The sequence below is a fragment of the Pungitius pungitius genome, chromosome 6, assembly GCF_949316345.1.
Source record: "Pungitius pungitius chromosome 6, fPunPun2.1, whole genome shotgun sequence".
In the NCBI taxonomy this organism is placed as follows: Eukaryota; Metazoa; Chordata; class Actinopteri; order Perciformes; family Gasterosteidae; genus Pungitius; species Pungitius pungitius.
The window spans coordinates 8175286-8189416 of NC_084905.1; the positions used below are offsets into that span (position 1 = coordinate 8175286).

Genomic DNA, 14131 nt, shown 5'->3' on the forward strand with positions numbered 1-14131 from the left:
ACAGTGCCTCCAACTACAGTTTAGAAGCTCAGTACCAGTCAGACGTTTTGGCAGATTGGTGATTTTGTTTCCCCGGTGATTTAATGAATCGTAGTTGCTACATCCTTCTTCTCGCTTGATAGTCTGTACTACGCTTATTTTCATTCTCCATACCACCACTAGTTTCATGTCCCTGTCTCTATCTGCTGGTGACCACCACCATCCTCTCTCTCAACTGCTCTGCTGTCTGGCAGTCGTTGCTACAGTTTTACCTCTTTAGTATTTTTCCAAATACAAAGTCAGAAAGGAAAGCCTGCTTTGTGGGTCGCCGACTGGCAAGGTGTGTAGAGCAGGTGGGATCGATAGATAATAGATAGGGTTACAGCAGCGTCACACTCAGCGTCCCCAACTCCAACAAAATACTCCTTTGTCTTTATTGGCCGAGTCTTCACCCCATGAGTCAAAGCAGACGCTGAAGCTGGCGCTTCAAGGGCCCCCTCAATCTTGCACCAGGGTTGATGATGGTTGGCTACAGCTGTGTTCACCCCCTGGACGGCCAGCAATAGAAACCTAAAATCTCACACTATGCCCAGACTGATTATGGTCAAAGTGCATTGACCGCAAAAGGTAGAAAGTAAAATAGAGCTTAGTCCCCAAAATGATTGAATTAAAACAAAATCAAATATCCAAGCTCATACAAATCCTTGTAAGAACAGAAACTGTCATAACTGGCAATCTAGAAACAGCAGATACAACAGTGAGTCTAGGGGACGAAGTCCACCCTAGCGAGTTGGCGCAGTGTTCTTTTGTCTGGACTGATGGGGGTTCATTGACCACCTCCCTTCCCCTTGGCTTCAGGCATCAACGCTGGAGAGGTGAAGTGTCCACAGACGGTGTGAAGGACGAGCGCTGTCACACACAGCGGCTTCAAGGGTCCCCAAGCTTGACATGGAGAGGATGGCTTTATGCTTACAGAATGTATACGGTACAAAACATAGTTCGCACATCCTGTTATACAGTGATACACGTAAGAAATCCTTACTCTGTAATAATTCAAATTGTCACATTTTCATTAATTTACCAAAAATACTGATGTGGATTGGAAAAAGAATCTTTCACTGATCTAGATCTGATCTTTATCAGCCAGTAGAGGTCTGTGGATGGCAGATGCTGGTTAGGATCAACTCAAAATGTCACGCACAGTGGACTGCCAGCTGTCAACATCCTCTCAACACAGCCACCAGCCAATGGCTGCTACTAGAGCTTCCACCTGCGTCTCCACGTCCTCCTTCACACATCCAGTTTGTATGTGAGGGAAGTAGGTAATGATAGTAAGAGGTTGTGCACAAGTGGAGATCTATTCAAAACCTGCGTTCCGTTTGCCGTCAATAGTGCACTTCCTCTCCGTCGACATGTTGCTTCTGTATTTTTATGCGCAATATACAATATATTGTTATCAACAACATCTAACCTGGGAGCAAGGTTTTGTAGCGAGACTACTACTTCTAATTGGAACACAGCAAAAGTCATCAGCTTCACACGCAAATGTCATTCATGACATCACATCAGTCTCGAGCAGAGCCAGCATCTTTTAGAGAGGCCTTAGATGGCATGTAAGGAGCGTAATGACATCACCCAATGACAGCTGGACTAACCTGGACAAACCTCCCACCACTTTTGTGCCGCTCTTCAAAACCTGAACGAACGAATACAGCAAATTCAACATTATTCAGATGTTTTAATAATTGTTCAGACAAAGTGTGGTAATTGTGTACATTTGATTATTACTCAACAATATCAAGTAAAATAGTCCAAAATTTTAAAAAGAGAAACAAGACTGAAAAACTGTTGATTGCACTCCTTCCAAATGTGTCTCTTCAACGTGCTGCATAATAAATGTGAGCATCCTGCAGGAAGAGCTCACACAGCTCAGCTCTCATGCATCCAGGTCTGTCTGGTTGGCTGCTGTAGATTCCAGGTGGTAGTCATCTACTAATATGTAAGAGAATGATACTTTGGGCTACAATTAACACTCGGATGCACTAAGAATCTTCACTAAGAGTAAAGATACATCCCGCTCCATTGAAGAAGACTTGAAACTACCACGAAACCATAAACTGATGGTTACAATGTATATTGAGTTAAAATTAGTTTGACCTAGGATCATTTTGCAACTGGCCTTCAATCCAATATTCTTTATAAAAGGGGCAATTCTCACATTCCAGACAAAGTCGGCGACTGAAAATGAAAATTTTTTTTTACTTGGCTTTTTCTGAAATTGCCTCATCATTTATTGACCAAATAGTAATAGTAATTTAGGTTTGGCCACCTCCGTGTTAGCAGAAGACGTCCGAAGTGAAAGCCGCGTGCAGGCGACTGCGAAATGGAATCTGAATTTTGTTCATAGCTTCTTTAAAGTTGTTTTACTTACTACAAAGGAGTAATCTACTTAACAGAAGGTCATGTTTTGGCCCTGCTTTTCCTCCCCATTTAAACATTCCTTGCGGGAAACTTGAGCACATTGTATGTAAATCACCTGGTCTGGTCAGGAGGGAAACATGAGAGTAGCCCTGTGTCCCTAAGTCCTAATGATGAGTTTCAGATAGTTCCCACCATATGTCCTGGTTCTGTGTGAAACATGTTATCTGCCTTCATCCTCCCTCTCTGCTTTGACCGGATAGAAGTCAGCCACTCCCTCCCTGACAAGTTCCAGGTAAGGCACGTTTAAGGGGCATGTATGCCAACAATAGACTCTCGTGGGGAGATGCTTTAAGCAACGTAGGCTTGTGAATGGGTAACATATCAAACCATCAACAGAACAATTCAGGGAATTAATCATTTCACAATGTCACAAAATGTATGTAAAGTTGTTTACTCCAAAGCAATACTGATACAGATGTAGAGACCACGCACAGCAGATATTACCGGTCCAGCTGCAATCCAACTCCATTGTATGTGGGGCGGGGGGGAGAACTTCAGGAGAAGAGAAAGAGATAAAACAGGTGAGAGGGGAGGCAGAGAGAGAGGAAAACACCCACAGGAGGCAGCTGGTGTAATTACAGAGCGGCAGAGCATGAAGGGGAAGAAAAAACAAAAAGTTATAGAAGTTGTGGAGCCGGTCTCCACCTCTCCACCTCTCCACCTCTCCTCTGCCTCTGTTCTGCCCTCGGCACCTGTCCACCAGCTGGACAACCTGCACTGGGATGTTTGACGCTTCACCTGGATAAGTTTGCTCTATGCAACAGAAGGCTTCCTTAACCAATTGAATGTTTGTTTTAGTTTTGTTTGTGTTGCACTCTGGACTATGAGCTGCCATCGCTTATGAAATTTGATCTTGTGTCAATGATACAACTTCATCAGCGTCATGCAACACAGGATTATAGCTTCCAATGTAGTTCCTTCAAATGCATAAACATGTATAAACAAATATTTCCATAGGAATAAAGTAAAACAAGTCGGCCAAGCAACAGATCCAAGTATTATAAAAGTGAATCTCTTGAGGAAGACTGCTATATTTACAGGAAATATACATACATAAGTGCAGTATATCAAACAACTGAAATGCAAAAATCCAACAAACAGTGCAATTACATGTTCCACAACGGATATTACCAGTAAAATGATTTCAATTACTTATTTTTTGTAAATAAAAATATATATAATATATAAATATATCCCAAATCCCACATTAGCCTCAGAGGACTTTGCAGTCAGTAAACATGTGACATCCTCTGCCCTGAAACCCTCATCGACACCAAAAAAATGAAAAAACTCGTCAGCGGGAAGAAAAAAGGGAAGAACCCTCAGTGAGAACATCAGACCGAAATTATTTAAATATTGCGAGCTATAAGCCAGGTGTACAGCAGGACCACTGCAGGGACAACACCATCAGGTTGAACCACCATCCACAGAAGCCTGTTGGGAGGGAAAGCACAAACACTTTAGTAAAGAAGCAAACCAAGTCAGTGAGTTGCATTCATGTTGAATGGTAGTAATAATAGTGTATAGTAAGTTCCTTAGGATACGGCGGTGCCTCACACGGAAGTGCCCGGTAGGTGAGAAGTACCCTAAAATGTATTCTTGATTTAAGGGAGCTACTGTAGAGAAATAAATACCGTAACCTTATAGGATCACTTTTCTTAATGTTAGTGCTGCAGCATTCTTAATCCAAAAGAATTGCAGTAATCTAGTCTAGAAGAAACAAATGCATGGACTTATCAAGTATACAACAGTAGAGTTGTATAAATTATAAGATCACCATTGTGTAGGCACGGTGGCTCGTTGGTCTAGGGGTATGATTCTCGCTTTGGGTGCGAGAGGTCCCGGGTTCAAATCCCGGACGAGCCCATGTTTTCTTTTTATATATATATATAAATATATACACATCACCCTATGGCATATGTACATCTATATATTATTAGTTTACAAATTGTTTTATTTAATGCATTTAAATGCAAAACAACTATTGTCCGACTATCGTTATTACCTTCACTGGTTTTAAAAATCATGGTGTGGCTTACAACGCAAGTGGTCTTTGTTGTATTGAAACTGAAAATAATTCTACTTCTGAATGTGTTTAATGGTTTCTAATTTGATTAAACATAGAGACGACACGAGGCTTTATTTATTTTTAAAAAAAGTGTTTCAGTGGGGTTGCAGTAGCAGTTTAAAACCAGCAGAGGTCCGTATCTCACTACTATGTTATCTAAATGAGGCGCAGTAACTGAATATTAAAATATCTAAATATCCATAAACATTGATGCACAACTTGTCTGCTAACAACTCTGTGATATCATCGAAACATCGATCCTTAAACTCAAGGTGAACGCAGACACACGACAAAATTCCTTAAAATAAAACCTTTATTATATAAAAATGCTTTTGATACAAAAAAAATGTCACAGGTGTACATTACACAAAGCATTTTTAACTGAAACAACAAATACAGGTTTTAAGGGGTTGTTGTTGACAGTGGTTTGAGGTGAGGCCTAAAGCCCGTAGTAGATAAAGGAGTCCCCCTGACACACATGGATCCCTCTGCAGAAAGGCTTTGGCACTGGAGCTTCCTGTGGGCTCAGACGAAGGCGGCAGCAGGGCCGGCTGACAGGAAGCTCGCTGTGTTCCATTTCTTTAGATGGGAGTAACTCCTCCGCTCAAACGCTCTCCTGCTTCCTTAATTTCCTGGGAAACAATGAGATCTCTTTTCTTTTTCTGTAAGTGCATAAAAGGTCTTCTCACTTTTTGATACCGGGTCTTGTGCAGATAATATTATAAAGTAATGACATTAAGTGCTGGATTAACCACGGAGACACTGTTTGTCTCTACATAGAGAATATTGGGGGGGGGGGGACAAGGGAATCACAATATTTGAAAAAAGACCTAAAGCACCCCCTAGCAAACCTTTCACTTCAGGTTTGGGATGGAATTAAACTCCATAGCAGTGTTCTACAGAGGTCCACTGTACCCGGGCCCCGTGTGCACGTCGTACTGAGTGAGATCCGGATCAGACAGGAGGCCGCTGTTATTTGACACGTTGTTATTTGAACCCAAACTACCATCTTTTCCCTAATCTTACTCAGTGGTAAGTTCCCTCAGCCTAAAATCTTGTTTCCTGTTTAGACGAAGACCGGATTCCTGCAACAAGCGGATATGGAACCTGTGTAGAGCTGTCGCATGCAGTTCACGGTTTGTGCTAAGCTAACGTTAGCACTCATTCATAAAGAGAGGGAAATTCCAAAAAAATTACATCAAAAAATAAATAAATGAAAAAGCGCTTTTTGTTCCTGGGAACCAAACATGAGCGCATTGTGCCTCGCGAGTTCCACCGGCCAAGCTCCTCCCGTCTGATCACGAAATCCAGATCCAACTCACGTGATCCGGCAGATGTGTCCAGGTGTGTCCAAACCGGAACCAACACAGATGCATCCGGAGCACACGAAGCCCTTCGGTTTGATTCATGTCAAAGCTGTGCACTAAATGTCTCAGCACAAACTCTCTCTTTGACAATTAGAGGAAAAGAAGAAAAAAATGACTCCTTCAAACCCAAATCTGGCGACCGACACAAACACACAACTCATTTATCTACACAAAAACAGAAATACGAATAACAAAAGTCGCTAATAAGAATAATTTGTTTTAACTGTAAAATAGCTTCATGATTTACTGTCATTATGAGAGTGTTAGCGTGGGCCTTTCGGTCTAATTATAGGTCATAATAATAACTGATGAGGGTATGTACACGATAGCAGCAAACATACTTTTGGTAAAAGGGATGATGAGGGTGAAGAAGAGGCGACGGCCGAGGTTCAGACTCGCTTCGACCCGCTTTGACTTCTCACGACTCATCATTGACTTCATTACACGTTTGCACAATAGCTTAACACGTCCATGTTCATTTGGTATGTTGGTGTAACACGGTGCTTGTGTCGGAAATTAAAAGGAAGGTCTGCTGGCAGATTAGTCTCTTTGTTGATTCAGGGGGGAAAGTTCCATCGCTTCAACCCCCCCCCCAAATAAAACAAATCATTCACAATTTGAAATGTGAGGGACAGTATTCCAGAAATAATAATATTCCAGGCGCTCGTTCCTTCACGCCTCCACACCTTAATGTGGTCATCATCTATTCGCCAGCCCGTGACTCGCTCAAAATAATTCCTCCTTTGATTCATTTTTAAACACTATATACAGTCCCAATGAGGACGGCGCCAACCCACTCGCTTGGAGAGCTGGATGCTGATGACTTTGAGTGGCAGCCAGGAGCAGCGTGCGGCGTCACTGCGGGTGTGGACAGGTGGAGGTGTGGGAAGTGGGCGGGGAAAAGGGGGTTCCCTCTTTTGAAGGAATGAACATGTGAGAGGGAGCTGCTGGCCGTATTCACACCTCGTCTCCTCCTTTGAGCCCTGCGGCGGGGGAGAAGGGGGAGTGAAGGGGGGGTGTAAAGGACCCGTGCTGCTCGCCCAGGGGGCTCCGTGGGGACTGGAATGATGAGACGGCGGATGCGGGGACGCGGGGGACCTTGAGCGAGGCTCGTGAGCCTAGCAGCTGAAACAAGTGGCGCTCAGGGCCGGCCGTTGGCACGCAAGTTCTTTCCCTGGTGAAGTGGTGGGGGCCGGAGGAGGCCGTCCCTTCTGTGGCGAGCGCAAAGTGGGCGCCTTTGGGAGGGGTCACGAGGAGTCGGTGCAGGGCGAGGGGGGTGGCGGGCACAGGTGGAAGTAGGAGCGCTCTGTGGACGGGGACGGGGGGCAGCTCTCCTCGGCCGACAGGTACTGGGAGCGGGGGGTGGGGGGCGGAGGGTAGGGGTCCGAGTCGGAGTTCAGGTCCATGTAGTACTTGTTGTGTTTGCCGTGGCCGCCGTGGCCCGCGGCCTTCCAGCGCCCCACCGAGGACGCTGGCCCGGCCGCCGGGTGGTGGGGGGTGTAGTCGCTGTCGCAGACATCGGTGCTGCAGGGGGTGGTGGGGGGGGCGGCACCGCGCACCGGGTGGTATGGTCTGATGGGGAGGAGACACAGTTTGATTAGATCGGGTTCAGGTGTGTTACCTGTGGCTGTGACTGTGTGTTACCTGTGAGTGTGTGTTACCTGTGGCTGTGACTGTGTGTTACCTGTGAGTGTGTGTTACCTGTGAGTGTGTGTTACCTGTGTGTGTGTGTGTTACCTGTGAGAGTGTGTTACCTGTATGATCTGGTGGTGGACGGGCTGTTGGAGGAGTAGAAGATCTCTGCGTTGTAGAGTGAGCGGTCAGTGGCCGGGGACGGAGGAGGGTTCAGGATCTACAGACAGACATTAACTTGTGTTATCTGACTGTGAACAGGAAACTGTGTGTGTGTACATTTACTTGCTACATAGTGAGGACCAAACATTTTGAACAAACACATATTTTAATTTATTTGGTTTTCCTTTTTTAAAAGCCTGTTAGAGGGTTAAGACTTTGTGTTATGGTTCAGCTTGGACGTAAGTTTAGAATAAGGTGGGGGTCAGGTAAGTCATGATGGTGGTCACAGTTAAGGTAAGTGATTAGGGAATTTTGTAAAATTTTGAAAACTTTGTATTAATGAGGGTCCTCATCAACATTGAAGTACAAGGCAATGTGTGTGTGTGTGTGTGTGGACCTGGGGGTAGAAGGCTCCCTTGGTAGATGAAGAGCTGCTGGACGAGGCTCCGGTCACATGGTTCCTGTCATAGAGAGGCGCTCCACTGCTGCTGCTGCCCATCAGGCTGACGGAGCTCATTATGGACTTCCCACAGGAAATACCTGCAAAACATCAATTCACACTCTGCTACAGTACGCTGGGAAAACAGTCACTATATGGAATCTCAATATCTTCATACTTTCATACTAGATGTCTGTGCTCTTACCTTGGAAGGTGGCGTGCTGCGAGCTGCTGGGAGCGATGAAGTTGAGGGGCACGTGGGGCGTGCCGCTGATGTACTCGTGGGGAAACGTTCCACTGGGGCCTTTGTAGCGCCGACACACCATGCGCTGGCAGACAAAGTAAGCTCCTCCCATCACAAAGACCAGCATTATGATGGCGATGACCGGGCCGATCGTGTTGGTCCCGGCGCTGGGGATGCCGCCCGAAGGAGGAGACACATACTCTAGAAGCAGGAGCAATGGGGGTGGGGTCAGGGGGCCGGTAATACACCACCTGTGCTTACAGTATGTTTTGTGTTTTTACCACAGGAGAGCTCATCCGATCCGTCTGGACAGTCAGAGTAGTTGTCACACTGCTGTTTCTTGGTGATACACTGGTTGTCACCACAGCGAAACTGGTTTGGAGGGCAGATGGCTGGAGGACACAAGACACAGAAGGTCATTTTTTGGTCTCGTATGGCGATATGTAAGAAGACAAGCCAATTACCCATAACTCCGTGCACCTATATAGTAAGTGAGATTTTTATTTGATCATTTATCCTCATATCTAAAGATCAACGGTCAAAAGGCTGCTGGCGGTCTTATTTTAAACACACGTTAGTACTAACTATCTGGACATGAATCAATTTACACTATTTCCACTCTCCCAACACCCTGACCCATCACGTTAGGGTAATGTTTATTCTGTGGGGGTGTTGATCATAAATGTATTTATAATAGGGCTGGGTTAACTATTAAGTTTTCTTTTTAAATCAACGATTATGGAAACAAGATATTGGAGATATGAACATCTATTTGTGCTGCATTGTGATTATCCGCAATGACTGTATTATTATAACTTGGGCACCCTACCAGACCCTCGATGGTGGGGACAGAAGGAGAGAAATGCAGAGTTAGTACTCACATCTCTCTCTCTGCAGGCTGTTATTGTTATTTACGTGGTTTACTGTATTTACAAATTCCCCTTCCTCTGATGATCCGTTGTGCTGTGTAACTTTATAGTCATTTTAAATAATGTAGCTGCTGTGTATGGTTAATTATAAATCAAATGGTAAAATCCTGATCCATCACAGCGTTGTTTCTTTGAAAGCACTGAACTGGACTCATTTCTACACTATTAGCGTATCATCTTAAAGCGAGTAATCACAGTTTCTGTGTGTGTGAACCTACTTTCGCAGTCCTGCTCATCAGAGTGGTCGGCGCAGTCCGGTTCGCCGTTGCAGCGCCGCTGGGCATCGATGCAGCCGCCTTTGTCACACTGGAACTGAAAGGCCGAGCAGACGGGGCAGTTCTCCTCGTCGCTGCTGTCGGCGCACTCGGGGATGCCGTCGCAGCGCCAGGCCATTGGGATGCAATCAATCTCCCCCGTGGAGCAGGTGAACTGCTCCGTGGAGCAGGTGGGAGGCTCTGATGAGGAGAGGGAGAGAGAAAGAGGGCAGGTGGTAAGCGTTCAGCGTGGGGGGAGTAACCTGGACTTGACCATCAGGAAATGAATGGGGAGCAACGTTATCCTGTTGCCATGGTTTTGTTGCTCACCTCCACAGTGCAGCAAGTCCTGCAGTAACACCAGGTGCATGGGACATGAGCATCGAGGGGTTCCGTCCCCCTTAGCGATGCAGATGTGGGAGCAGCCCCCGTTGTCACGGGAACAAGGGTTGGATGCTGGGGAGAGAACACAAATCACTACACACCCCCAACAAAGCCTAACCTCATCATTACACCACCCGATGAAGCCTGACTTCAACCATTACATCACCCGATGAAGCCTAACTCCATCCCTGTTGTAATGGACACTCTGATGCTGTGGCTTCATACCAAACTCCTGTGGGTCCATCTCCTCCACAGCGTGGATGGAGGTCAGGTAGGAGATCCGTCCCTGTATGCGCGTGCGTCCGTCTCCACTCAGCTTGTCCACCCTCTCGATCATCTGCTGTTGCCGGTCGATCCAGTACAGGTGATCTCCCAGCACCGTCAGCCCCGTCGGCTGCAGAATGTTGGAGTCCTGGAGGACGATGCGATTGGCTCCTGTGGAAATGTCATAAGATCAGACAAATTAACTGTATGTCCCAACTAGTTCAGTCCAAACGTTTATCTGCCAGTCATTTGGAAATAAATGAAAAATATCCTTTAAATTTAAATGTAAAGCTTTTAGATTAACGATAATGAGACAAAGGAGAAAAACCACCCTTTTATTATTTGGCATGTGATTAATAGAACTTATCTTGAAAAAAAACCTTTCCAGCCTGAGTCACATATGAGTCAGGAGAAGACTATTAAAAATCTAAAAACAGTATCATTATGTCTGGAAGACCCTGAAGGTCTGTAGGACCGTCCCCTGTCCCCTAACGTTGCTGCGATGGTGTCTGGTCTGTTTTTACCATATAAGTTCTTGTTTATTTATCCTGTCTGAGAACAGAGTGCTTTGGCTTCGGCTTCATTGTAATATGTTTTATAATCTTTCTTCAAGGCGATATAGACTTCTTCCTTTTGTTCTTTGGTGACAGTATTCTGAATCTAACTGGCCCTCATATGTAGATGTACGGCATGTTTAGGAGTGTGGCTCATGCCCACATATTTACAAGATCCTGTGTTTAGAGAAAAGGTTACACGTTTAAGGCGTGAGGCCCAACGATTCCAACCTCAAACTTATCTTTGACATCTTTGTGTTGACATTGTTTGGATGCTGTTTGGATTCCTATGGCTGTGGCTGATTGAGCCAAAGTAAATAAATACAGAGGTTTTGTTTGTATACATGGACGCTGTAACAATCTGTTCCCTCCCTGTCAACAAAGAGCTGACAGACATGTGCCGCAGTGAAGGTGTATATTGTAAAGTGTGTGGGGGCTGGCTCCAGTAAATATGTAACTGTATTCTGCATAATTCTCCACGTATGAGTTTGTAAAGAATCGCGTGCTTGACTGTGTGCAACTAATGATTTACTGATGCTGTGGGAACATTAAACCAGTGGTTCCCCCTAGTGTGGGAACCACTGGTTCAAACATTGACAAGCAGTGACCATACATCATCACTGCTTGGTGTCCCGTTAAACATCGGAGTCATTTGTCGTTTCTTGCCATGCTGTGTGTATTTATCCTATATTCCTGTTATGTCTGGTAGTTCTTCATTCATCAAATGTCTGCTTGTTTTTTTCTAATTTCCTCTACTTCTTTCCACGGTTGTGCCTTTTCCATAAAGGAGCAGGACCTACAGATCGCAGTGAAAAACGAGGCCACAGAGTAGAATGAGACCAGAGAAACACGCTGAAACTGATTCGGTTCAGACGGTTTAAAGGTGCGTTATAGAGCTGTTGAAATTGTTTAAAAATAACTTTCAAATATTCGCTTTAAAAAAACTATATTCGAGGAAGTCCATAGGTTGTGCATTAAGCATGTCAATAACAGGACAAATGAATACAACGAGACATAACTACTTCTATAGGTAATTTCTTTTAAGTTTAAACATTTATTAAACATATTACCTGCGTAAAAGTAAGTAAATGAACTAATGGCCAAGATCGCAGACCTTGTTCTCTCGCTCGCTTGCACACACTCCCTCTCTCTCTCTCTCTCTCTCTCTGTAGAACGGTTTAAATGAACTATATTAATACAAAAGATTGAGGTTAGGCTTCATTGGGTGTTGTAATGAATTATTTTCATTTTGTTCTGATTCGTCTGACTCACCCGTCAGGTCACTGCTCTCGATGCGCTTCAGGTCGGCGTCGACCCAGAACAGTTTCCCCAGTTTGTTGTCCAGAGCCAGAGCGACTGGTCTGATCAGACCGGTGGTAAACAGAGACTCCCTCTCCGTCCCGTCCAGACTGGCTCCCTCAATCTTAGCTGAGCGCTCCTGCACGGTGGTGAAATACATATACCTGCAAGAGGGGCGGGGGGACAAAGACACGTTCATATGGGACATTGCTCACTGCGTGTGTAGACAGCCTGCTGAGTTCACAGCGCATCTTTTGCTGTGGTAATAAAAGCAAGCGCACCCTTTCTCAGCGTTGACCACGATGGCGCGCGGCTTGTCGGTGTCGTCCTTCAGGACCACGCCCACGATGACTCCGTCCATCCTCTGCACGTTGATGGTGTTGGTGGTCTCGCAGGTCCAGTATATGTGGCGGCTGTAGGGGTCGAGGCTCAGGTCGTGGAGCTGGTTGTCCACCGGCTGAGAGCTGCTGCTCACCATCATGGACGACTGTGAACAAACGCATCAAGGTCAAAGGAGTCAAACATTTTACTTGAGATTCAGAAAATCCTTACTCGCCCCAAAACATGAGAAAAAGAACACTTTTAAATAGCCTTGTTCAGGCAGCCTGAGAACAAAGAGACAGAACGTAGGTGTGAACTTGAACTCGTTTACACAAGTATTCCTGCTCACCTATCAATCAAAGGAGAGCACGTCAGAACTCCGGAGCGGTCAAACATGTATAACAAACAGTTATGAGTCTCCATACATTCAATATTTAGTTTCTGGGAACTAGTTTACATAAATGAATGTACTGTATGTAGTCTAAGAATAATCAAGCACATCTTGATGCCAGTTACTGACTGCAACACGGGAAATAAAAAGAGAGTAATTAATACATATAAGACGGTCATCTATTCCCTGCATATTCAAAACACTGAGATTGAGATGAAGAAAAGGGCATTTTCGGTTTATGTTTGAATTACCTCATTATCTAGTATCGACCATCACCACATTGACGTGAATCATTTTTTACCCGATGTAAGCCGGATATAAACGCCACAGTCAGCTCTTGTTAAAAAGTGAAATTCATATTTTTCAAGGCTTGATTTTAATAAAGGCAAAAATTCCGTCAGGAAGACTGGAGAGGCTGTGCCTCCTCTCACCCTGTGAGCACACGGTAGGATCGTGCGTGGGTGCGGTCACCGTAAACCAAACTGTTCTCCTCTCCTTTGCTGTCAGTTGTCATTTCAGCGCGCACCAAAGGCAACCAGCACCACCCCTGACACCTCCAGTCTACAGCAGAACCTGTCAATCAGGAGATTGGAGCAAACTATTCTCTACCACCACCACCAGTGTCTGGACTTGCAAAGCCTCTGTTCTATCCTACGGCAGGAAGGAGTCCAAGCCCCAAACAACACAATATAAATATTTATGCCTGTTATAATAAAGCATTGTTTCAACAAGTGTCTCCGGATTGAAATGTTTTTGTGTCTCATGGGGACAACATTTTGAGTAATTGGTCCAGTGCTGAGGTTGAACACTGCAGATGCTTCACAGTGTGATCGCTCACAGCAACCCATGTGATGCGTTTTGCCGATCGATCAATAATAAACATGATAACAAGTTGTATTTATGTGTTTAAAGTCAGACAGTTTGCTGAATGTCTATCACGGCATGAATCTGGCAAACTGGTTGCAACCTGCTGATCACATTGCTAGTTTTGTTTCTGGAGAAGAGAATCCTCTGTCAACCACTTTGTTTGGGAGGAGAATCAGGATTAAACCTGCTCCCTCTGGTGTCGTTGTGTGTTTCCTACCATGGCTCCGTTGTCTCTGGCCCTGCGGATGTTCTGCCTTCCGTCCAGCCAGTAGACCAGCCGGTCCAGCGGGTCGTAGCTGACCGCTCGGACATTCCTGAGAACGTGGATGGGCAGGATGATGTCGGGACTCTGCTCTCCCAGCACCATCCGGCTGATGCTCGCCTTCTGGCTGAAGAGCAGGAAGCTGGAGGGAGCTGCAGACAGAGGCAGAGGAGGAGAGAGCGCCATGAGGGGAAGGCTGAAGAATATACACAATGAAGCTTAGGCGAAAATTCA

General features: G+C 45.3%; 1 protein-coding gene across 1 annotated transcript in view; it reads right to left on the reverse strand.

The window, feature by feature from the left end:
* Positions 1 to 4615: 4615 nt before the first annotated feature.
* The window catches only part of lrp5 (low density lipoprotein receptor-related protein 5), a 47161-nt gene continuing 37645 nt past the window's right edge, over positions 4616 to 14131 (reverse strand). Inside the window, exons 19-29 of the mRNA XM_037452467.2 lie at positions 13853 to 14049; positions 12338 to 12543; positions 12030 to 12220; positions 10165 to 10374; positions 9886 to 10011; positions 9520 to 9756; positions 8654 to 8764; positions 8334 to 8573; positions 8087 to 8229; positions 7650 to 7747; positions 4616 to 7467 (exon numbers count right to left, since the gene is read on the reverse strand). Coding sequence (XP_037308364.2) covers positions 7143 to 7467; positions 7650 to 7747; positions 8087 to 8229; positions 8334 to 8573; positions 8654 to 8764; positions 9520 to 9756; positions 9886 to 10011; positions 10165 to 10374; positions 12030 to 12220; positions 12338 to 12543; positions 13853 to 14049 — 2084 coding nt within the window. The 3' untranslated portion in view covers positions 4616 to 7142. The remainder of the gene's footprint in view (positions 7468 to 7649; positions 7748 to 8086; positions 8230 to 8333; positions 8574 to 8653; positions 8765 to 9519; positions 9757 to 9885; positions 10012 to 10164; positions 10375 to 12029; positions 12221 to 12337; positions 12544 to 13852; positions 14050 to 14131) is intronic.